Source organism: Scomber japonicus, chromosome 9, assembly GCF_027409825.1.
Source record: "Scomber japonicus isolate fScoJap1 chromosome 9, fScoJap1.pri, whole genome shotgun sequence".
NCBI classification, from domain to species: domain Eukaryota; kingdom Metazoa; phylum Chordata; class Actinopteri; order Scombriformes; family Scombridae; genus Scomber; species Scomber japonicus.
Window position 1 is genome coordinate 10580961 of NC_070586.1, and position 26349 is coordinate 10607309.

Here is a 26349-nt window from a genome sequence, read left to right on the forward strand (position 1 = left end):
GTGATGTAGCCAGTCAGGACACACATTCACTTTTTGTGATGTTTGTTTTACATTTTTGTATATGGGCTCAGTTTCCCTTTGTTTATGTCCACAAAGGGGGCAAACAAAGTCCAAATATTGTGTCTGATATTAAACTGCATTTCTAAATTCAGTTGAAAGCACTTTTCACACTCACTGTCTACTGTACATGAGGTGCAGGTGAATCAGTAAAGACTATAATGCTATTGATTGTTTCTTAAAGTATCATTTCTACCTGATTAACTCTGAAGAGAAATAATCACACAGGATTATTTATGAATTACATCTGACAGAAGTCTGGTACAAGTCTTAGACATTACACCTTGAGTGATGACAGAAACAGTATTTAGTATTTTAGGGGTTTTGCAATGAAAATGAACAAAAAGAAAAAAAAGCACATGAAAACCATTTTCTATGAATTCTTTGAAACAATGCCATACTTTTTTTAAAGATAAAAAACCACACATCATAAGGAAGTACAGGGGAACTACACTGTGTAATAGATGCTAATAAAAGATTAGTTCAAAAATGAGTGAATGAGCGTAACCAGAAAAAAAGTTTATAACACTGACACTGACTGCTCCAACCTAACATTTAAATATGATTTGTGACCAGAAACACTTACAAACACACCTCATTAATATTTCCTCACACCATTTAGTAGATAAATGTCATTTTGTGAATCGGTTTGTTTTTTATTGTCTGTTTTTCGAACAGTTTCACCATCTTCACTGTGACATGACATGACACAGTGACACTGTCACTGTCCAGAATAAACTTTTATGTGTTAAAGACAAGGTTCACAGGTTTTAGGGCACATCTTCTACTCTCTGTTGGTAATAAAAGCAAAAAGAAGGTTTCATTACTGTTAATGATTCATCAATAAGCAAAGAGGGTGAAAAATAAAAAAATAAAAAATAGCACAAACCATAAGGAAGTGTCACAGTGCATCAATGTGTCTTAGAGTCAAGGACAGGAGCAGGCTAGTAAAACATGTCCAAACAAGTAAATGAGTGTAACCAGCTAATAAAAAAATATTGAAACCTTTTTGAATACGGAACAGTAACGCATACACCTCATTCATGTTTCCTCACATCATTTAGTAAATAAACAGCATGTTGAGATCACTGTGTGTCTATCAGTTCCTCCGTCTTTGCTTTGACCTGAAGTGTTTTTTAACTACTGTAATGCAGGACACATCTGCTACATTAGTGGGATACAAATCATAACCTTCCTGTCTATGTGAAGATTTTGTCACTGTCCATAATAAACAATACACTTTTATGTCTTAAGGACAAAGGTGCATAGGTTTTAGGACACATCTTCTATCTGTTGGTAATAAAAGAGGTGGGTGAAGCTAAACGCTGATTCTGACACATATACACAGTACAGCCCGTGTGTACATCCACTCCCTTAACCCTCAGTCTTCAGAGTTATGAGGGAGAGCTTGAGTTATATGTTACATGAAATGAGAGCTCCATGTGGTGTCAAATACTGGTACTGATGTTTGAGCAGATACATACTGAGTATACAGTATAGTCTCTGTACTGCGAGTACTAACCTGCATGTGCAATGATAGCAGCGTCTCTACACATAGTGAAACAGCTAATGTAAAACCTGATCTGGTAGATCTCATTACTTTCACTGCGATGAGTTGAACTGGAACATAACCAGAACAGGTTTCAGGTGTTTTTTGACATATTGTTTTTCTATATGTGTGAACAGAAACTTCACGGCAGATGGAAATTTTTTTGTTTATGTTGACCTCCAGTTATGAAAGTTGATATGCAGCAGTTTTTAATGAAGGAAATGGATTGAAGTGACTAAAATGAGTGATAGATCTATTCACAGTGGCCAAAGAAGTATTTAGTAAGTACAGTAAAAGTCCTGCATGAAAAATCCTACTTGAGAAAAAGTACAAAAGTATTAGCAGTAAATATAGTTAAAGTATTACATTAAAAGTAGTGGTTTGGTCCCTCTGACTGATATATTATTATATTTGACATCATTAGATTATTAATAGTGAAGCATCAGTGTTAGAGCAGCATGTTACTGTTGTAGCTGCTGGAGGTGGAGCTAGTTTACACTACTTTAAATACAGTTAGCTGGTTTAGTCCAGTGGTTCCTAACCTAGGGGTCGGCCCCCTCCAAAGGGTCAGCAGATTAATTTGAGGGGTGGTGAGATTATTAATGGGAGAGAAAAGAAGAAGAAAAAAAGCTTTTGATTTTTTTCATTTTTATTTTTCAAATTTCAGTTTTTGGACTTTTTTCTTTGATTTTGGTGAAATATTCGATCATTTGAACTTTCATTCTTAAATGAAACCATGTGAGAAGTTCAGAAGTAAAAATCAATATTTGGTGAAGCTGTTTACATCTCATAGACATCTGAAATATGACCCCAACTACACACTGCTTTTTGTGAGACATTAAAAGCCAAAAATGTTGATTTCATCTTTAACAATGTGAAGCCTGTTATATTATCTCCTGAATTATATATCAATCAAGGTACTGGAAGATAAATCAGTAAACACTGTAAAACTTTTGTTTTTTTCTCAAAGTATAATTTATACCTGATCATCTCTGAAGAGAAATACATAAAATAAAATAATAAATACATTATAAAAAAGTACATTAATCCCATTTTGATTTCTATGAATTCTGTGAGAAGAATAATAATGAAACTAATAATAAATGTTACACAGTCTAAAGATGAGTGAATGAGTGTAACCAAAAAAAAGGTTGATAACACTAATACTGTCTGCTCCATCCTAAAAATTAAAAACATATGAACAGAGACACTTACAAACGCACCTCACTAATGTTTCCTCACATCATACAGTAAATACATTTCAGTCATTTTGAAACTCTATTATCAGTGTGTTTCTTTTTGTCATCTGTTTTTGCTGCAGTTTCTCCGTCTTCACTGTGACCAGACATGTATTCAAGTTCTCTATCTTAACCTTCTAGTCTGTGTTTAAATTTCTGTCACTGTCCAGAATAAACTTTTAAGTCAGAAGGAAGAAGTTGAACAGGTTTAGGCCACGTCTTGCTCTATCTGTTGGTAATAAAAGCAGAAAGCAGTTTTTATTAACCAATGAAATAGCTCGGTCAAAGATTAAACAATAGCACAAACCATGAGGAAGTACATGATAACTGTGTATCACAATACACCGATGCATCTTAGACTCTAAAGGGTAGGAGCAGGCTAATAAAACATACCACACAGAGTCCAAAGACAAATTAATGTGAAATGAGGTGAATGAGTGTAGCCAGCTAAAAAATCAATTGATATCTATTTGAATATGTAAACATAAAATATCAACTAAGAAAACTATAATCAAACATAAATACAGATAGAGACACTTATAAACACATCTCATTAATGTTTCTTCACATCATTTAGTAAATAAATATCATCTTGAGTCTATTATCAGTGTTTTTAGTTTTTCCAACAGTTCCTCTGTCTTCACTGTGACATAAAGTGTGTTTAACTTTGTGATGCAGTACACATCTGCTACATTAGTGGGATAAATCTAAACCTTCCTGTCTGTGTTTAGATTTCTGCCACTGTCCAGAATAAACTTTAATGTCTTAAGGACAAAGTGCACAGGTTTTAGGACACATCTTGATCTATCTGTTGGTAATAAAAGCAGAAAGCAGCTTTTATTACAAAAAATGATTAACCAATAAAAGAGGAGGGTGAAGCTGAATGCTGATTCTGACTATTTGAACAGAGCCACAACGCCATTACAGGGTTGGGATCTCTGACTGAACAAAGCTCACTTGGAGGACTGTAAGAAAGAAGCTGGAAATTAAAAACCGGTGAGTCTTTCTTTGAAAAAAATTTGGAAAACAGAGAAAATGGCTGAGAGAGCTCTTCTAGAACGTTTCCTGAGGTGCCCTTTGTGTTCAGTGACTTTCAGAGATCCTGTGTCTCTGAGCTGCACCCACAACTTCTGTTCAAGCTGTCTGCAAACATCGTGGGAAAAAACTGAAGACAAAAACTGTCCCATTTGTAAAAGAAAATCTTCCAAAGATCCAGAAGTGGACTTTTCACTGAAGGAAGGAGCTGACTCCTTTGCTAGGAGACAGAAAGCTGGATCATCAGAGACAGAAAAAGAAGAAAATGAGGTGGACTCTCCTGTAGAACAAACAATCAGTGACGTGAAGGACCAGAAGGAATCTGACTTAAAGTCTCTACAGCATGAGATGGACAAATGCCAACAAATGGTAGATATTATTAAAGACCAGCGGTCATCCACAGAGAAGCAGATCAGAGCAGAGTTCAAAAAGCTCCACCAGTTCCTGAAAGAGGAAGAGGAGTCCAGACTGGCAGCTCTGAGGGAGGAAGGGGAGCAGAAGGGGAAGACTATGAGCAGAGAGATGAAGAGGATTGAGGAGCAGATCTCCTCTCTGTCAGACAGTATCTCTGCTGTTGAAGAAGACCTGCAGAAACACAACGTGTCATTCCTCAGCAGTTATAAACCCACGCAGACCAGAGCCAGAGACCAGTGCTCACTGTCAGATCCACAGCTGGTCTCAGGAGCGCTGATAGATGAGGCCAAACACCTGGGCAACCTGTCCTTCAGAGTCTGGGAGAAGATGAAGGAGAAGGTCCACTTCAGTCCTGTCATTCTGGACCCAAACACTGCACACCCCCGTCTCCATCTGTCTGATGATCTGACCAGTGTGAGAAAAGGAGACACAAAGAAGCAGCTCCCTGATAATCCAGAGAGACATATTAATTATTGCAATGTTCTGGGCTCTGAGGGCTTCAGCTCAGGGAAACACAGCTGGGAGGTGGAGGTGGGAGACCATCCTGGTTGGTTTGTGGGTTTGGCTAAAGAGTCAGCAGACAGGAAGAGACAGTGTTCTGCCTCACCAGACTCAGGAATCTGGTGTTTAGAATATCGCAGAGGAAAATACACTGATGGTTCTGGTAAGACAGTCAGCAAGAAGAAGAGTCTCCAGAAAATCAGAGTCAAGTTGAACTATGAAAGGGGGGAGGTGTCCTTCTACAACCCTGAAGACAAGACTCACATCTACACTCACAGAGACACTTTCACTGAGAAACTCTTCCCTTATTTCAGTATTGAAGATTCTCATGATGCTGAAAACATTGATATCAAAATCTGTCAAACTGAGACTTGACTCTTGAAAGACAATTCACATTTTACTGTGTTTAGATTTCATTATGGGGAAAAAACATGAATAACAATTAATTGAAAAGAAAAGATTAAACATTGAAATTATTTCACATAATCAAATGAAAAACATTAATACAGTTAATGAAGTCTGTCATCTTTTGATGAGTTATTTCAGTGATGTTTAAATTTTTTAATTACAATTTAAACTCTCATTTGTTCAGTGTATCAAAAATCATTCTGGCTCTGATTGATTATTATTTGCTCTTTTGTTCTTCAACAGATCTGATTTGTTATCACATATATTTTAATCTTGTTTTTATGCAAAATCATGAACACCTAAACTTTTGTTCTCATCTAAATTTTTAAAGACGTTGAGCCGTTCATGATTTAGGTATTCTTTTCTTTAGAATACATTTATTAAAGATGGTGACTCCTGCTTTTGATATTATGCTGACTTTGTAATGAATTTCAATAGAATATTTACTGATGTTATTAAATACTCTGATGCTTTCTTGGCTTTTAGAAAATAGATTTAGTGTGTAAGTTAGTTTTGTCACCTCTTAAAATAAAGATGAATCCACAAGAAAATATGACTACAAAATGCTGAAACTGTATCACATCATCAGGCCACAAACTTTACAAATCAAAGCTGTTAATTATCCTGGTTATCAGCATGTTGTTTTTAGTCAAACAACATTGTATAGTAGTATATATCCACTGTACTGAATGCTTTGATTGTTTCAGTTTTGTGAGATTTCAGTCATCAGATTTAGATTTTTATATTCTTGAGTCTTTTGATGAGTTATTTCTGTTGTGAATGTGTTGTTTTATTCTTTGGAAACAAGTGTTTTAATATAGTTTTTATTTTAATTCAGCGTTTAATTCTGACAGCGCTTCTGCAGACTGTGTGTCATTTTGGTGGTGTATACATGGATTGATAAACTGCAATGTTCAGATGATGATCAGCATAAAAGTAAAAAAAACACCAGTAGTTTTTATTAAATAAATCCACAGATGATAAACTGAATGTATGTGTTTACTGTAACTGCTTCAAGGCTTGAACATGAACTCTAAAAGAGGCTTTTCAATTTAAAATAAATAATTGTTTATATGGATTTTGATTTAAATGTTGTATAAAGATTATTTTTATGTTGGCTTTCATAACTTTCACTTGAAAGATTAAAGTAAAAAGAAAAACTTGAAGTTGTGTATTTTTTCATTCAGTCTGGTTCAGCAGTAAGTAGCAGCAGTTCACTCATGATGATCAACAATCTTCACTTTAGATTAAAAGATGAGGTTGGAGATATATTTGCCTCCTTCCAAACATTTTATGTCACAAATATCACTGTTAAAATGCAGATCAGTGACATCATCATGATTGATAAAAGCAGCAGCATATATATGTTATATTTTCTAAACTCAGCTCTTTGTATCACTAGTGTTGTTTGCACATATACTGTTGGTAAAAACATGAAAATGAATCCTGGAAAAAAGTTCAGAATTTGGCTTCATTTAGCAAAAAATAAAATATTAAATACTATTTGCCGGTTGGACTTCATATAAACATGTTGACTGACACTTGTTATTCAAATTTTATTACTTTATTGCAGTAACATTTAATCTGTGCAATAGACAGCAGCAGCAGCACAAGACAGTAAAGGTCAAATGAAGGCGATATAAACCAGTTTCACCTACATGCTCTGTGAAAGCTGAAGTGTCCATTGCTCACTGGAGGATTAACTTTTTCATATTTGTTATCAAGAAAGAAAAAGATGTCATAATGGAGCCATTTCATATTTTATTTCTCATATATTACAACACTAAAAGCTAATATATGAAACAAGGAAGTGTACTTTACTGAGTGACTCTGAGGGACATGTTGGCGCCATCTGCTGGTGACAGAGTTACAGAGCAGCGTTCACCTCTATAAACAGGAACTGACACTTTTTACATTAAAGTGATGAAACAATACGAAGAAAAACAAACCTAGTCATAGGTAATATATTAGTGTAGCTACTAAGGTGATTTACAGCTGTCAGTGTAATTATTCATTTTCTAGAAAAAGTAATTTTATAGCAGAGTTTTAACATTGGAGTCTGTGGCATGGAGTTGCGTAAAACAGATTACAGATTATTACAGAATTTGAACCTCCTGCAACCCTGCATCCTTATAATGGGGGGCATTACATTTTGCGTTTACATGACCTTATATTTCATTCTGTTTAACTTTGACCTGTTGTCCTCTTTGGTGTATGCCCTTTGTGCCACCTAGTGGTAAGAAAAGCACAGTTCAGTGTAAAAGTCTGATAAAACCAGATGGTAGGCATCTTGGCCAAATCAATCAACAGCCGATCCCCAAACAAAAAAGGACCAGGTGCAAAACCTTATTAAGTTGTGTGGTTGAAACTTGTTTATTTATGCTTAATAACGTCTCTAGTTTGATATGAAGAAATATGACGAATTTTAGCAATAGCAACAAGCTACGACACTGCTAATCAGGAAGTACTCGTGAGGACGTTGGGACTTTATTATCGTTTGTGCAAAGGGAAGACGTAAATGTAAGGAAATAAACAGTTTCATACACTGGTGAAATAATGTGTGTTGGACATGATTTTGATGCTGCTTATTTTTTCTACTTATCAGGTCCTATTAATCCCAAATATCTAGGAGAAATTAGAAAATACATACCAGACAAACGCTTGGGTCTCAGGAGGTTAAACCATGTTTACCTTTCCCTTTTCCCACATTTATCCCTCCATGCTCCTTAGTTTTTTTCCTCTGATGTTGCAGAAAAACTCCAACTAAACTTCTATTAAAAGCAAAGTGTCTATTATTTTGGGAATTTTTCTCTCTTGCCAAGCACTTAATGCCACAAATATTTCACAGCAAAAAAAGCAAGTCAGTGACGTGATTCTCCAGCAGGTTTGTCCAAACTGTATGTGCATGGTCAAATTTGAAGCAGTCAAGAAAAAAAAATTAATCAAAACCAAAATCATTTTGAAATAAATGACCAAACAGAGAAATGTTAGAGTTTGAAGAACATTTCCTGATGGTTTTTAGAGACATGCTGCCATTTTGGGGTTATAAGAAAATTAATTAACTCAAAGAATAACTGCTGGAAGAAAAGAAGCAAATTGTCTAAATTATGAGGTTATGATACTTATACATTCAAAATATCTTCACGAGATGACTGAACATTTATATAGTTTCCAACAGCTTACATGCTGATTGAAAACACTCACATACACTATGAATACAGTCAGTAATGTTGATGTTTGGACAAATAATTTTTCTTTCACTATGAGTCCACATGGTGGTGACAAAGTACACATTTTGTTCACAGCCTGTCAGTGTGTTACAATGGTTCATATATGTTTACATTTTTACTTACTTTTTGTAAGTAAAAATTATTTGAAAGTAATCTGTGGATGCATCTCATCATGGTTCCCCAAGCACCAACTGAGATTCACATTTATTTTGTGCTGCTGTAGCATCATTATCGTCAAACTCAAAATGACTTAAAAATATCTTTCATTTATTGGTGCTTCTTTTACTCTTTCCTTTTCTGCTGCTTTGTAACAGAAGTACACACAGTGCAATATAAAGATCTATATAGGTTCATGTTTTCTTTCATCCCACCACGAATATTTCACTAATAAAAATGTAAATCAGTGACGTCAGTGTAATTGACACTACACAACATCTTGTAGGAGTCAGTCTTAAAGTGAGCAGCACCCTTGTGTCTCATGACAAACTTGATCCAGAACACAGCTCGGTCCAGAGGCTTTATGGGCTGGTCTCTGTGCAGCCTGGAGAGCTCCTGAATGTTCTTCCTGTAGGATGGCTTGTAAAGCTCTGCCTTCGCTGCCTACAGGAGGTCCTCCATGCATGGTATCTCCATCCTGGTGATGTACTGTGTAGTTTTCACCACCCTCTGTAATGCCTTACTATTGAGGGTAGTTCAACTACGACCCGATGTTTTTTACATTTTTGTGTATGAGCTCAGTTTCCCTTTGTTTATCTCCACAAAAGGGGCAAACAAAGTCCAGATATTGTGTCTGTAATTAAACTGCATTTCTGAATTCAGTTGAAAGCACTTTTCACACTCACTGTCTACCGTACATGAGGTGCAGGTGAATCAGTAAAGACTATAAAGACTATATACTCACTATCCAGAATAAACTTTTATGTGTTAAGGACAAGGTTCACAGGTTTTAGGGCGCATCTTCTACTCTCTGTTGGTAATAAAAGCAAAAAGCAGGTTTCATTACTGTTAATGATTCACCAATAAGCAAAGAGGGTGAAAAATAAAAAATAAAAATAAATAAAAAATAGCATAAATCATAAGGAAGTGGAGCAGGCTAGTAAAACATGTCCATACAAGTTAATGAGTGTAACCAGCTAAAAAACATATTGAAATCTATTTGAATATGGAACAGTAACGTATACACCTCATTAATGTTTCCTCACATCATTTAGTAAATAAACAGCATCTTGAGATCAGTGTGTGTCTATCAGTTCCTCTGTCTTTGCTTTGACCTGAAGTGTTTTTAACTACTGTGATGCAGTACACATCTGCTACATTAGTGGGACACAAATCATAACCTTCCTGCCTATGTGAAGATTTTGTCACTGTCCATAATAATAAACTTTTATGTCTTAAGGACAAAGGTGCATAGGTTTTAGGACACATCTTCTATCTGTTGGTAATAAAAGAGGTGGGTGAAGCTAAACGCTGATTCTGACATTTTGAACAGACGCCATTACAGGATTGGGATCTCTGTCTGAACAGTGCTCACTTGGAGGAAGAAACAAACTGGAAAAAATTAAAAATCGGTGAGACTTTCTTTGAAAAACTGTTTGAGGAGGGTAAAGGTGAACTCTGAATCTGACATTTTGAACAGAGCCACGTCGCCATTACAGGGTTGGGATCTCTGACTGAACAGCGCTCACTTGGAGGACTGTAAGAAACAAGCTGGGAATTAAAAATCGGTGAGTCTTTCTTTGAAAACAATTTGGAAAACAGAGACAATGGCTGAGAAAGATACTGCTTTCAGAAGTTACCTGAGCTGCCCTTTGTGTTCAGTGACTTTCAGAGATCCCGTGTCTCTGAGCTGCAACCACAACTTCTGTTCAAGCTGTCTGAAAACATTGTGGGAAAAAACTGAAGACAAAAACTGTCCCATTTGTAAAAGAAAATCTTCCAAAGATCCAGATGTGAACTTTTCACTGAAGAAGGTAGCGGACACATTTGCAGGCAGACAGGACGATGAATCATTTGATACAGAAAAGAAGGTGGAGGTGGTGTGTAGCAAACATCAAGAAGATCCTACATTGTTCTGTGAGGATGAACAGAGAGCTGTGTGTCCTGTCTGTGATTTAACTCACCAAGATGATCACAAGGTGGTTCCTGTAGAAGAAGCAGTCAGTTACTTGAAGGACCAGCGGAAATCTGACTTAAAGTGTCTACAGCATGAGATGGACAAATGCGAAGAAATTAAAAAGACATACAGTGAAATGTTTCAATATACCAAGAAGCAGCTGTTATCCACAGAGAAGCAGATCAAAGAAGAGTTTGTCAAGCTCCACCAGTTCCTGAAAGAGGAAGAGGAGTCCAGACTGGCAGCTCTGAGGGAGGAAGGGAAGCAGAAGAGGAAGACTATGAGCAGAGAGATGAAGAGTATTCAGGAGCAGATCTCCTCTCTGTCAGACAGTATCTCTGCTGTTGAAGAAGACCTGCAGAAAGACAACATGTCATTCCTCAGCAGTTATAAACCCACTCAGACCAGAGCCCAATGCTCACTGTCAGATCCACAGCTGGTCTCAGGAGCGCTGATTGATGTGGCCAAACACCTGGGCAACCTGTCCTTCAGAGTCTGGGAGAATATGAAGGAGAAGGTCCACTTCACTCCTGTCATTCTGGACCCAAACACTGCACACCCCCGTCTCCATCTCTCTGATGATCTGACCAGTGTCAGACAAGGAGATGCAAAGGAGCAGCTCCCTGATAATCCAGAGAGACACACTAATTATTACAATGTTCTGGGCTCTGAGGGCTTCAGCTCAGGGAAACACAGCTGGGAGGTGGGGGTGGGAGAGAATCCTGGTTGGTTTGTGGGTTTGGCTAAAGAGTCAGCAGACAGGAAGAGAGCGTGTTCTGCCTCACCAGACTCAGGAATCTGGTGTTTAGAATATCGCAGAGGAAAATACACTAATGGTGTTGGTGGGACTGTCACAAAGAAGAAGAGTCTCCAAAAGATCAGAGTCAAGCTTAACTATGACAAGGGAGAGGTGTCCTTCTACAACCCTGAAGACAAATCTCACATCTACACTCACAGAGACACTTTCACTGAGAAACTGTTCCCTTATTTCGGTATTGAAGATTCTCGTGATGCTGAAAACATTGATATCAAAATCTGTCAAACTGAGACTTGACTCTTGGAAGAAAATTAACATTTTACTGTGTTTAGATTTCATTATGGGGAAAAAACATAAATAAAATTTAATTGAAAAGAAAAGATTAAACATTGAAATTATTTCACATGAAGTGATTCAAGTGAAAAAACAATACAGTTAATGGAGTCTGTCATCTTTTGATTAGTTATTTCAGTGATGTTTACATTTTTTAATTACAATTTAAACTCTCAGTTGTTCAGTGTATCAAAAATCATTCTGGCTCTGATTGATTATTGTTTGTTCTTTTGTTCTTCAACAGATCTGATTTGTTATCACATATATTTTAATCTTGTTTTTATGCAAAATCATGAACACCTAAACTTTTGTTCTCATCTAAATATTAAAAGATGTTGAGCCATTCAGGATTTAGTTATTTTCTCTTTAGAATAAATGTATTACAGATCGTGACTCCTGCTTTTGATATTATGCTGACTTTGTAATGAATTTCAACAGAATATTTACTGATGTTGTTAAATATTCTGATTGCTCTGATGCTTTCTTGGCTTTAAAAAAATAGATTTAGTGTGTAAGTTAGATGTGTCACCTCTTACAATAAAGATGAATCCACAAGAAAGTATGACTACAAAATTCTGAAACATCTTCTTTTTAGTCAAACAAAATTGTATAGTAGTTTATATCCACTGTACTGAATGCTTTGATTGTTTCAGTTTTGTGACAGTTTCAGTCATCAGAGTTAGATTTTTATATTCTCGAGTCTTTTGATGAGTTATTTCTGTTGTGAATATGTTGTTTTATTCTTTGGAAACAAGTGTTTTAATATAGTTTTATTTTAATTCAGTGTTTCATTCTGACAGAGCTTCTGCATGATCAGCATAAAAGAAAAAAACACCAGTACATTTTATTAAATAAATCCACAGATGATAAACTGAATGTATGTATGTATTTACTGTATCTGCTTGAAGGCTTGAACATAAACTCTAAAATACACTTTTCAATTTAAAAGAAATCATTTACAAAAGTTTCCTCTAGAAATAAATCTGTTCTCAGTTTGTGACTTCGTATTTCTTCATTTAAGGTGTTTGTATTAATTGTGATTTAAATGTTGGCTTTCATCATTTTAATTTGAAAGATTAAAGTAAAAAAAATGTTGATGATCAACAATATTTTCATTTTTGTTTTTAGGAAGAAAAATATGTCAGAATGCAGCCCTTTCACATTTTATTTCTCATATATTACAAAACTAAAAGCTAAAATATCAAACAAGGAACTGTACTTTACTGAGTGACTCTGAGGTACATGTTGGCGCCATCTGCTGGTGACAGAGTTACAGAGCAGCGTCCGCCTCTTCAAACAGGATCTGACAGCTGATTTTTGCATTAAAGTGATGAAACAATATGAAGAAAACCAAACCTAGTCATAGGTAATATATTGTGGCTACTAATGTAGCCATCCATCATTTTAAATCCCAGTTACTTCTTTGATTGAATAAGATCCTGACAGCCTCAACAATATTGCAACAGTACCAATTGTTATCCATGCATGATATAAATGTTTTCTCTCATAACTCTAAAAAAAATCAACAAGTCTTTTCTGCTCTGAAGAGGCTCAGATCCATGTTGTGCTGAAGCTGTACCGTCATCTAACTGAGTTGTTTAAGATACAGATTATTACTGAATTTTAAGCTCCTGCAACCCTGCATCCTCATATGGGGAAATGACATAGGCCATTTGGGTTGCCTACTTCATTCTGCATTACTTGTTGTCCTCGTTCGTACATACCTTTTGTGCCACCTAGTGGTAGTAAAAGCATAGTTCAGTGTTAAAAACGGATGGCAGGCTATATAAAGACTATAGGCTCAGTGTTACGACTGTGGTCATAATTTGTGTTCAAATGTTCTTTTTTGTTGTTGTTGATATGTTCTGTGTGAAGACAGGAGGATGATTGGTGGACTGCATGATTGCCACTGCTCACCGAGTGGTGGATTGGTTTCCAGCCAGGTGGAAGATTTGCTGCCCCACCAGGACGTTGGCAGTAATGCTGAGTAATAATAATGATAATACTAAAAAGTTACATTTATAAAGCGCCTTTCACAAACCCAAGGATGCTTTACAGAGAAAGAAAAAAAATCAAACAAAACAGATCAAAACAAGACTTAAGCAGAGGAGGAGGAAGAGAAATGGTAATACAAGTCTTATACATCACACCTTGAGAGAAACAGTATTTAGTAATTTAGGGCTTTTGCAATGACAATAAAAATGAGCAAAAAACATATGAAAACCATTTTCTATGAATTCTGTGAAAGTATGTATACTTTTTAAAAACACACAAATCATAAGGAAGTGCATGGGAATTACCCAGTTTGGTAAATGCTAATAAAATATGTAACACAGAGTCCAAAGATGAGTGAATGAGTGTAACCAGAAACAATGCTGATATAACTGACATTATATGCTCCATCCTAAAAACATAAATGTGGCTTGTGAACAGAGACACTTACAAACAGACCTCATGATTTCCTCACTTCATACAGTAAATACATTTTGTTTTTATTGTCTGTTTTTCAACAGTTTTACTGTCTTTATTGTGACCTGATGTGTATTGGACTTCTCTATCTTAACCTTCCTGTCTGTATTTGGATATCTGTCACTTCCCAGAATAAAGTTTTATGTCTTAAGGGCAAGGTGCACAGGTTTTAGACCACATCTTCTATCTGTTGGTAATAAAAGCAGAAAACGCTTTTATTACCATTCATTAAGAACCAATAAAAGAGCAGGGTAAAGCTGAACGTTCATCTGATATTTTGAACAGAGCCACAACATTATTACAGGGTTGGGATCTCTGTCTGAAAAAAGAAGCTGGAATTTTTTTTAAAGTAATTTGGAAATTTGTTCTTCTTGAAAATTACCTGAAGTGCCATGTGTGTTCAGAGACTTTCAGTGATCCTGTGTCTCTGAGCTGCAGCCACAGCTTCTGTTCAAGCTGTTTGGAACGATTCTGGGAACAAGCTGAAGACAAAAACTGTCCTATTTGTAAAAGGAAATCTTCAAAAGAAGATCTTATGTGTGGACTTTTCATTGAAGGATCTAGCTGACTCATTTGCAGGCAGACAAAAAGCTGGATCATCTAAGACAGGAGGAAAAAGGAGAAAAGATGATGGAAGCATGTAGCGAACATCAAGAAGTGCCTAAATTGTTCTGTAAAGATGAACAGAGAGCTGTGTGTCCTGTCTGTGAGTTTTCTAAGCATGACGGTCACAAGGTGGTTCCTGCAGAACAAGTAGTCAATGACCTGAAGGACCAGCTGAGATCTGACTTAAAGTCTCTACAGGACAAGAGGGACAAATACAAACAAGTGGAGAAAACATACAATGAAATGATTCAACACTCCAAGAAGCAGCTGTTGTCCACAGAGAGACAGATCAGAGCAGAGTTCAAGCAGCTCCACCAGTTCCTGAAAGAGGAAGAGGAGTCCAGACTGGCAGCTCTGAGGGAGGAAGAGCAGCAGAAGGGGAAGACTATGATCACAGAGATGAAGAGGATTCAGGAGCAGATCTCCTCTCTGTCAGAAAGTATCTCTGCTGTTGAAGAAGACCTGCAGAAACACAAGGCGCAATTCCTCAGCAGTTATAAACCCACTCAGACCAGAGCCAGAGCCCAGAGCTCACTGTCAGATCCACAGCTGGTCTCAGAAGCGCTGATAGATGTGGCCAAACACCTGGGCAACCTGTCCTTCAGAGTCTGGGAGAAGATGAAGGAGAAGGTCCACTTCACTCCTGTCATTCTGGACCCAAACACTGCCAGTCCTCAACTCTGTCTGTCTGATGATCTGACCAGTATGAGACTTGGTGACTCAAAGCAGCAGCAGCAGCTCCCTTATAGTTCCAAGAGAAACACTAAGTATCCCACTGTTCTGGGCTCTGAGGGCTTCAGCTCAGGGAAACACAGCTGGGAGGTGGAGGTGGGAGACAATTCTCACTGGACTGTGGGTTTTACTAAAGAGTCAGCTGACAGGAAGGGAGAATGTCCCGCCTCACCAAAATATGGATTCTGGTGTTTATGGCATCGCTGTGGAAAATACAATAATGGTTCTGGCAAGATTGTCAAAGTGAAGAAGGGTCTCCTGAATATCAGAGTCAAGCTGAACTATGAAAGGGGGGAGGTGTCCTTCTATGATCCTAAAGACGAGACTCACATCTACACTCACAAAGACACTTTTACTGAGAAACTCTTCCCTTATTTCAGTGTCGAAAAGTCTTGTGATGCTAAAACCACTGATATCAAAATCTGTCAAACTGAGATTTCTCAGGTAGGTTTGTGTTGAACATTTTGGCTTCATGTTGAGGATCACTGAATTTTTGTGTTTTCTTTTTGCTCATTAAAAGAAATGATCCAAATTGGTTTTCAAGTACAAAGCAGAAAGATGTCAACCTCAGTAATTGTTCTCAATAGAAAAGTCACTTTTGAAAGACGTAAAACTTTTACTTCTACATTCTGACTTCAATATCTATTAAGATGACATCATCAAGATGAACAAAGGTTTATACAAAAAAGAGAAGAAAACTGTTATAATAATGTGAATCAAAGCCTTTTTTATAACTTACTAGCATCTTGTTTTTGTTTTTTCAGAGCACAATATAATACAGATCTAATAAACACTGTAATGACTGTAATGAAGACCACATTGGAGCTTTTTACAATTTCATTGTAATCAGTTATTTCAGATTTTATCATATTTTAATTACATGTTTTTATAATTTTAGCTCAGAGTCTCAGTTGTTCAGTGTATCAAAAATCATTCTGGCTCTGATTGATTATCATTTGTTATTTTGTTCTTCAACAGATCTGATTTATTGTCACAGATATTGTTTTTTCTTGTTTTTTTGTAGAATCATGAACACCTAACCTAACCTTTTGTTCTCATCTGATTTTTTAAGACTTTGAGTCATTCAGGATTTAATTATTTTCACTTTAGAATACATTTATTAAAGATGGTGACTCCTGCTTTTGATATTATGCTGACTTTGTAATGAATTTCAACAGAATATTTACTGATGTTGTTAAATACTCTGATTGCTCTGATACTTTCTTGGCCTTCAAAAATATAGATTTAATGTGTAAGTTAGTTTTGTCACCTCTTAAAATAAAGATGAATCCACAAGAAAATATCATTACAAAATACTGAAACTGTATCACATCATCAGGCCACAAACTTTACAAAGCTGTTAATTATCCTGGTTATCAGCATGTTGTTTTTAGTCAAACAACATTGTATAGTAGTATATATCCACTGCACTGAATGCTTTGATTGTTTCAGTTTTGTGACAGTTTCAGTCATTAGATTTAGATTTTTATATTCTTGAATCTTTTGATGAGTTATTTCTGTTGTGAATGTGTTGTTTTATTCTTTGGAAACAAGTGTTTTAATATAGTTTTAAGTTAATTCAGTGTTTAATTCTGACAGAGCTTCTGCAGACTGTGTGTGTCATTTTTGGTGATGTATACATGGATTGATAAACTGCAATGTTCAGATGATAATTAGCATAAAAGAAAAAAAAATACCTGTACGTTTTATTAAACAAATCCACAGATGATAAACTGAATGTATGTGTGCTTACTGTAACTGCTTCAAACAACATTGTATAGTAGTATATATCCACTGTACTGAATGCTTTGATTGTTTAATGTTATTAATCATTGTAACAGTCTTTTATAGACAACGCATTAAGAGAAGATGTACTGAGAGTTTGTGTTGAAAGAGCTTTAGTGATGAGACTCTAAAATTATTCTATACTTACGATTTGATGAGCAGGTTTAGTCAGTCAGCACTGAACCATACACACAGAACAGCGGACATTTGGTTGTTCCTCTTACAGCCACAAGATGGAGACAAAGTGCACATTTTGATCACAGCCTTGTTATTTTGAACACTCAATATTATTGTTTGATCAATATTACCAACTCTTCAAAAAATGTCAATTATGTGGCTCTTGATGATTTGTTTCATCAAGCATCAATTTAAAAATCATTTATAAAATCATTATAGAAAAAAATAAATGTACAAATTGGATTATATCTCTGACAAAAGTATTTTCAACTCTGAAGAGGCTCACACACTGTGTTGCTGTACCATCATCATTAAAACTCAGCTGTTCAAGTTACAGATTAGTTTGGACTGTTTGGACTGAGTTATCTTCATCATCTTTCTCCCTGTGTGAAGATAACACTCCACTCAGCTGAGAGGATAGGTCAGGACAATTTTAAGAACCCGTGGCTAACAGGGGCCCTAAAATATGAGAACATTAGGTCATTTTATTGACCTATCATCATTCATAATATTAGACCTCATTAGACATTAATACAATATTTTATTTTGAATGCACTCATTAAACTAACAGTTTATGTTTCTTCTTATTTGCAAAAATTAACCACCCAAAGCCTCTGTATTGCCCAAACACCCCTCTGTATTTACATAAAATGGTTCAGTTCTGCCTCCAAACCAGGTGGTAGTTGCTGGCAGTGAAATGTGAGTGAGGAGAAGCTACATGATCATAATGTCATAAAATTAAATCAAGGTTTCAAAAACACAAAGAAAGAAAAGAAAGAGAACTGAGAGGGCCACAAAAGGTCTAATTTTTAATAGTGTTGAAAATGAACCTGTTAGTTAAGCTTAGTCAACGGTGAAACAGGTTAATGTTAGATTTGCTCCCCCAACGTTAGTTACTGTTAATATCCTCACAGTCTCTATCAGTTGACCCTGCTCCTGGTGTCAGGAACAACAGATGGATCTTCAGACTCAGCAGACCTGTTCCCTCAAAATAATGAACCAGGTCTACTGCAAACATTGTGTTGAATGACATATTACTAAGCATAACTGAAGGGGTCTTGAGCGATGACAGAAACAGTAGTTAGTATTTAAGGGCTTTTGCAGTGACAGTTTTTGCAGTGAAAATGAAAAGAGGCACATGAAGACCATGTTGATTTACAGTCTTGACATACAGTCTTGACGTATTCTTATCTATTTGTATAATATCATACAGAAAGTTGTGCACTACTTTTTTGACGATATCATGCAAATTTAAATACATGCAGTAACACAAATAATCAGTGCACGGTGCACCGCTGCAACCCAGTTTCACAGCAGTTTGTAAAAAGCCACAAAATATAATCTATAGATTCATGCCCATGAATCCACAAATATTATATCGTACTTTGAAAATATAACCACTATATTATTCAACATTTAACCAGGAGATTTTACCCTGTTGTGTCTTTCTCAGTCCCGGGAAGGTTTACAAGAATCAAGATGTCGAAGTGAGAAATGTGTGCACCAATGCATCTTAGACTCTAAAGGCCAGGAACAGGCTAATATGTAAAACAGATTGCAAATATGTGGGAAGGAGTATAACCCACTAAAAGGTTGATAACTGCAAGCAATTGAAATCTTTTTGAATATGTAATATCAACCTAAAACAGTCATCAGTGTTTTTCTATCATTTGTTTTTCCAACAGTTCCTCTGTCTTCACTCTGACCTGAAGTGTTTTAACGTTGTGATGCAGTACACATCTGCTACATTAGTGGAATAATAATCGTTAACCTTTGTTTAGATTTCTGTCTGGTGTAGAATAATTTGTTATGTCTTAAGGCCAAGGTACACAGATTTTAGGCCACATCTTATTTTATCTGTTGGTAATAAAAGAGGTACGTGAGGAAAAAACTATGAGGAAGTATATGAGATCTGAGTGGCACTGATGTGTCTAAAGGACAGAAATCTATTTAAATATGAAAAAATCAACTAAGGGAAGTTATGATTAAATACAAATAGAGATGGAGACACTTACAAATACACCTCACCTGTTTCCTCACATCATATATTAAATTAATATCATCTTAAGTCTATTATCAGTGTTTTGTCATCATTTGTTTTCACAACAGTGTCTCTGTCTTCACTGTGACCTGAAGGGTATTTAACTTTATGATGCAGTACACATCTGCCAAATTAGTGGGATAAAAATCTTGACCTTCCTGTTTGTGTTTAGATTCCTGTCAATGTGCACAATAAACTTTTATGTCTTAAGGACAAAGTGCACATGTTTTAGGCCACATCTTCTATCTGCTGGTAATAAAAGCAGAAAGTATTTTTATGATTAACCAATAAAAGAGGCGGGTAAAGCTGAATGTTAATTCTGAAATTTTAAACAGTGCCACAACACCATTATAGGGTTGGGATCTCTGACTGAACAGTGCTTACGTGGAGGACTGTAAGAAAGAATCTGAGAAAATGGCTAAAAAAGACAGTCTTCTTGAACATTCTTCTCGTCTTGAAAGTTACCTGAGTTGCCATGTGTGTTCAGAGACTTTCAAAGATCCTGTGTCTCTGAGCTGTAACCACAGCTTCTGTTCAAGCTGTCTGAAAAAATTCTGGGAACAAGCTAAAAACAAAAACTGTCCCATTTGTAAAAGGAAATGCCCCGAAGAAGAACCTCGAGTGGATTTTGCACTTAAGAAACTAGCTGACTCATTTGCTGGGAGACAGAAAGCTGGATCATCTAAAACAGAAAAAAGAGAAAAGAAGGTGGAGGTGGTGTGTAGCAAACATCAAGAAGAGCCTAAATTGTTCTGTAAAGATGAACAGAGAGCTTTGTGTACCGGCTGTGATTTTCCTCACCAAAAAGATCACAATGTGGTTCCTGTTGAAGAAGTAATCAGTGACCTGAGGGACCAGCTGAAGTCTGACTTAAAGCCTCTACAGGACAAGAGGAACAAATACAAACAAGTGGAGAAAACATACAATGAAATGATTGAACACTCCAAGAAGCAGCTGTTGTCCACAAAGAAGCAGATCAGAGCAGAGTTCAACAAGCTCCACCAGTTCCTGAAAGAGGAAGAGGAGTCCAGACTGGCAGCTCTGAGGGAGGAAGAGGAGCAGAAGGAGAAGACTATGAGCAGAGAGATGAAGAGGATTCAGGAGCAGATCTCCTTTCTGTCAGACAGTATCTCTGCTGTTGAAGAAAACCTGCAGAAACACAACGTGTCATTCCTCAGCAGTTATAAACCCACTCAGACCAGAGCCCAGAGCTCACTATCAGATCCACAGCTGGTCTCAGGAGCGCTGATAGATGTGGCCAAACACCTGGGCAACCTGTCCTTCAGAGTCTGGGAGAAGATGAAGGAGGAGGTCCACTTCAGTCCTGTCATTCTGGACCCAAACACTGCCAGTCCTCATCTCTGTCTGTCTGATGATCTGACCAGTGTGAGATTTGTAGGCACATATCAGCAGCTCCCTGATAATCCAGAGAGATGCAATTACTTTGCAGATGTTCTGGGCTCTGAGGGCTTCAGCTCAGGGAAACACAGCTGGGAGGTGGAGGTGGGAGACCATCCTGACTGGACTGTGGGTTTGGCTAAAGAGTCAGTTGACAGGAAGGGAAAGCGATTTGTTTCACCAGACTATGGAATCTGGTGTTTACTGCATCACAGTGGAAAATACACTAATGGTCTTGGTGGGACTGTCACAGTGAAGAAGAGTCTCCAGAGGATCAGAGTCCAGCTGGACTATGACATGGGGGATGTGTCCTTCTATGACCCTGAAGACAAGACTCATGTCTACACTCACAGAGACATTTTCACTGAGAAACTCTTCCCTTTTTTTATCATTGGAAAGTCTGGTAATGCTAAAACCACTGATATCAAAATCTATCAAACTGAGATTTCACTGTGATGTTCAGGAAGGTTTGTGTTAATGTGATAAAGTTTGATCCAGAAAAAATAAATCAACACTGTATTACTGAGACTATATTACATCATCTGAGGTTGAACATTTATAAAGCCACAAATCAAAGCTGTTTTTATTAAAACTTTTAAACCTGCTTAGTAGCATCTCTTTTTATTCAGTCAACAATATAATAGATAATATACACTGTAATTACGGCTTTTTAAACTTTTATTTTAATTAGAAATCAATCTTTTTGTGAGAATTGTGGCTTTAAAACAAGGACATCCCCGACATATCTATAATTTGATTACACAGGTATTGTACATTGTTGGTGTAGTAACTGAATTATCACAAGATGGAGTTGATTTATGATCGCTGTTGTGTAGTGCTGAGGAAATGTCAAAATAAAATTATAAAGCACACTGAGTATCTCATTCAAGTGTGTATTGATTTATTATTAGTTTTGATCATGTTTTTCTTGTGTCATGTCTACAGTTTAAACTCTGTGTATCAAAAATCATTCTGACCGATAGATTATTATTTGGTATTTTGTTCAACACCAGACCTGATTTGTTGTTGTGGGTAACAGATATTGTTTTTTCTTCCTCTTTTTGTGCAAAAACAGGATTCCCCGTACTGAAATGTGCCTGTGTCTGAAAAGAAATTACTTCTTCTGTTGTTCTCATCTGAATTTTTGAAAGAAGTAGAGTTGATTCAGGATTTAGTTATTTTCTCTTTAGAATAAATGTGTAAGTTAGTTGTGTCACCTCTTAAAATGAAGTTAAATCCACAAAAATGAAGTTAAATTCAACAAAATGCTGAATCTGTATCATCAGGCCGCAAAGTTTACAAATCAAAGCTGTTAATTATCCTGGTTATCAGCATCTTGTTTTTAGTAACAACATTGTATAGTAGTATATATCCACTGTACTGAATGCTTTGGTTGTTTCAGTTTTGTGACAGTTTCAGTCATCAGATTTAAATTTTTATATATTCTTTAAATATTTTGTTCTGTTGTGAATCTGTTGTTGTATTAGGCTACAATAAAAGAAACAACTTAATTTGTCTTTTAGGTTGCAGTAAAGTATTTGATTCTCAGGGACATGTTGGCGCCATCTGCTGGTGACAGAGTTACAGAGCAGCGCTCACCTCTATAAACAGGAACTGACAGCAGTTTTTGATATTGCTGAACAGAGCTGCGACATCATTACTGTAACTACTGAATATTATCTAGTCAGGTTATCCATTACACCAACAGTGGCTAATGTTAGCTTATTAAGTCAATTTCATACTCACTGAGCAAACTCTCACATATATGCTATTTTAATGTAGCCTATAGCTGTTTTTGGTAGATGTCATACATATCAATGCATATAAAAGCTTGAGTCTTTAAAGGTTGTAAATACAACCAAAAACTGTCAATAATCAATTATCAGCTTTTTATATTAAATTCACCTGATCACGGTCTGTCTGTCTGTAAAGAGAAAGTATGACTCAGACATGACGAATTAAAGGAGAACAGTGTATGTATGAAGAGAGGCTTCAAGCAATAAACACTGTCTGTTAAATCAGTGATCTATACAATATATGTGTTTATGAATCAATCAATAGGCTAAATATCACTATATTGACAGAGTTAATCAATATGTGCTAATATGTCAGAATAAATCAATACATTAAATACTTAAATAATACTCTTATGACAGTGGAGGTATCTTCTTGATGGCATTTCCGCCCCTGTCAGTGGAGGCATAGCCAAAAACACCCCCACAGAGGAGGCCTGCAGCCGGACTGTCCTCCAACCTCCTGAAGAGACTTGCCCTCCTCTCCACCAGGAGGTGCTATAGGAGTCTGTGTTCCATCGGATCTGCTGCAGCTGCATTTAATATATATCTTTAATAATTTTTTGTTGTGCACAAGTAGTTAAAAACAAAAAACAAAAAAAGAAACATTGAATCGGAGGTTGCACTTTAACAATGGGGCTGACAGACTGCTGATCCCAAAATCCATTCAGCATGTTTCAAAAACATGAGAAGGCAAAATGTCATTTCCATCCAAGAGATGAACATTTCCTTCCTATGAACTGAATTAATGATTAAATGCCCAAAGTGGAATGGAAGTATAACATAACATCAAATGAAAACACTCAAGAAAAGTAACTCAAAATTGAACTTAAATAAAGTACTTGAGTAAATGTACTTAGTTCCTTTCCATCACTGTATATTCATTGTTTGTACAAAGTAGTCATCTGATGGATTTAGTAAAAAGTATTTACAGTAGTGAATATTCATTGTAGAATACTGAAAATATTATAGGTGCTGAGAACAATATGGAAAATATTTTAGCAACATAGCTCAATATTTATCAGTAAATCACCAACTTCTTGTTGTGCTTTGCTGCAAAGTCATGCTGTTTTCCTTTTGAAAGCCACATCTATGCCCATACTATACAAAAATCAAATCTCTCTTTGAGAGTCTGAGATTGACAGTCATCTTCAGAGTCTGTTATCAGTGCTGTCATCTGTTTTTGCAGCAGCAATTTATGCATGGGTGACGGGAAGACCACACGGTTTATATAATTACCATTAACGATTAACCAATAAAAGAGGTGCGTGAAAGATTAAAAAGATAACACAAATCATAAGGAAGTAAGAAATGTGTATCACAATGCACCAATGCATATCGATCTATTTCAATATGGAAAATAACATGTCACCTAAGATAATTATAATACACATGAATAGAGATAAAGACACTTACAAACACACCTCATTAATGTTTCCTCGCATCATTTAGTAAATAAACACATCCTGAGACTATTATTAGATTTTTCCATAATTAGTTTTTAACCCTATTTTAACCCTAACCCTTCACTGTGACCTAAAGTGTTTTTAACTTTGCAGTACACATCTGCCACATCAGTGGGTTAAAAATCTTAACCTTCCTGTTTGTGTTTAGATTCCTGTCAATGTTTTAGATAACATCTTCTATCTGTTGGTAATAAAATTAGAAAGCAGCTTTTATTACCATTTATGATGAACCAATAAAAGATAAATAAATAAAGTTGAATGCTGATTGTGACATTTTGAACAGAGTCACAACGCTATTACAGGGTTGGGAGTTTTTCTTTGAAAACAATTCGTCATTTCATTAATGTTTCCTCACATCATTTAGTAAATACATGTAATCCTGAGACTATTATCAGTGTTTTTCCATCATTTGTTTTTCCAACAGTTCCTCTGTCTTCACTGTGACCTATGTATTTAGATCTGCTACATTAGTGGGATAAAAATCTAAACCTTCCTGGTCGTGTTTAGATATCTGAACGAGGCTAGAATTATCTTTTATGTTTTAAGGACAAGGTACACAGATTTTAGGCCATATCTTATTTTATATGTTGGTAATAAAAGCAGAAATCAGCTTTTATTACCATTAATAATATTTCACCAATAAAAGAGGTATGTGGGGGAAAAAACTATAAGGAAGTACATGAGATCTGAGTAGCACTGATGTGTCTAAAGGGCAGGAGTAGACTGATCAAACATAACCAGCTAAAAAACTCCAATTAAAATCTATTTGAGTATGAAAAAAACAACTAAGGAAAGTTATAATTAAATACAAATAGAGATGGAGACACTTACAAACACACCTTTTCTATCATTTGTTTTTCAAACAGTTTCTCTGTCTTCACTGTGACCTGAGGAGGATTTAAGCTTGTGATGCAGTAGGGTAGAGTGGGGTAAATTGAGCCATTTTTTTTCTCTAGGCAAGGAAAACATCTACCATTTCAGAATGTATCCTATCAATGGCAATGATAAGAATGCATCTATGATAAAGGGCAATAAAAATATGACTTCTCAAAAAAAAGAGAAGTGGTCTTATGGCTCAACTTGCCCCAGCTTAGAGGTAAATCGATCTGAGTCAGTGGCCACCTGGGGGTAAATTGACCAATTTACTTTTTCCAGTTTAAACCTGAGCATAACTAAAACAAAATCCTAAAATCATCTTTAAACAATATATACACAAATATAAACAAATATATAACAATATATAACAACCAAAGCACAAGTTTATTATTCAGAATATTTTAATACAAATGGTGAAACACTTTTCATAAATCTCCTGTTGAGTATTTAAATGTATAATAACTGTATAGCCTACAATAAAAAGAGAGAAAAAAGTTAAAGTTTTAAAGTTGTTGAACCAGTCATACAATTAATACTCGAAGAATAGTACTCTTTCTTTGGAGATAGGACTACGTTATTTACCTGAACGGTCAGTTAGCCTCAGTTGACCTACTAAATCATCTGATTTTCTGCACACCCTACCTGTAAAACCAATCTGTCTGTAGGTGTTGGGGACAAGTCTGCTAGTACAAACGCTAGTTCACAGCATTTCTTTGGTGTAAGGCCATGGAATTGATCAGCCAGTTTTTTTTATGTGGTTTGCAAGCTCCTTCTCTATCTCCTCTGTGCAGACTTTTTGCCTGTGCTGTCCCACTGTACCATACTGTTTTAATTCCTTTGTTCTTTCTTTAGTATGAATCTGCACATACGGTTGACCAGTCAATCTTTCTCAAAAGCAGTCTTGCTTAGCAATTCAGGCTAATCTTTAGCTAAATTAGTCATATGGTTTAACACACTGGGAAATCATCAACATGTATGATATGTTTTAAGACCTGGATACATTTGCTTTGACAATAACAGTCATTATAGCTGAAATGTTTAAATTTTACTTTCACTTAGAAAAAAATGCTTTTTTGTAAAAAAAACAAAAAACCCCCCCAAAACAACGACAACATATTTACCACACCACAATGAGCTTCTCTCCACCAAAGAGAAATGAAGGGTTTGCAGAATTTGTTGTCACATGACATAAATGTGTACAGTTGTCTAGATACAGGGGGTGGGTCAATTTATCCACTAGCTCAACATACCCCACTCTCCCCTCCACATCTGCCACATTAGGGGGATAAAAATCCATTTCTGTCAGTGTTAAGATTACTGTCAACCGTCCAAAATTAAACTTTTATGTCTTAAGGACAAGGTGCATAGGTT

At 36.1% G+C, this 26349-nt stretch overlaps 2 protein-coding genes across 2 annotated transcripts; both read left to right on the plus strand.

Annotated features, from left to right (window-relative positions):
- The first annotated feature begins 3879 nt into the window (after window positions 1–3879).
- LOC128364855 (zinc-binding protein A33-like) lies at window positions 3880–5169 on the plus strand. Its single transcript, XM_053325477.1, has 2 exons — window positions 3880–4433; window positions 4497–5169. Exons 1-2 carry the CDS (start codon window positions 3880–3882, stop codon window positions 5167–5169), a joined length of 1227 nt encoding a protein of 408 aa, XP_053181452.1.
- Window positions 5170–19859: 14690 nt separating this feature from the next.
- On the plus strand, window positions 19860–21299 carry LOC128364856 (zinc-binding protein A33-like). The gene is made up of 2 exons (XM_053325478.1): window positions 19860–20470; window positions 20573–21299. Exons 1-2 carry the CDS (start codon window positions 19860–19862, stop codon window positions 21297–21299), a joined length of 1338 nt encoding a protein of 445 aa, XP_053181453.1.
- Window positions 21300–26349: the final 5050 nt, after the last annotated feature.

Coding starts and splice junctions, on each gene's coding strand:
- LOC128364855 (XM_053325477.1), top strand. CDS start 3,880: ATGGCTGAGAGAGCTCTTCTAGAACGTTTCCTGAGGTGCCCTTTGTGT. Junction 4,434..4,496: donor GAGGAGCAGATCTCCTCTCT/GTCAGACAGTAT, acceptor ATTCCTCAGCAG/TTATAAACCCACGCAGACCA.
- LOC128364856 (XM_053325478.1), top strand. CDS start 19,860: ATGGCTAAAAAAGACAGTCTTCTTGAACATTCTTCTCGTCTTGAAAGT. Junction 20,471..20,572: donor TTCCTGAAAGAGGAAGAGGA/GTCCAGACTGGC, acceptor TCTGTCAGACAG/TATCTCTGCTGTTGAAGAAA.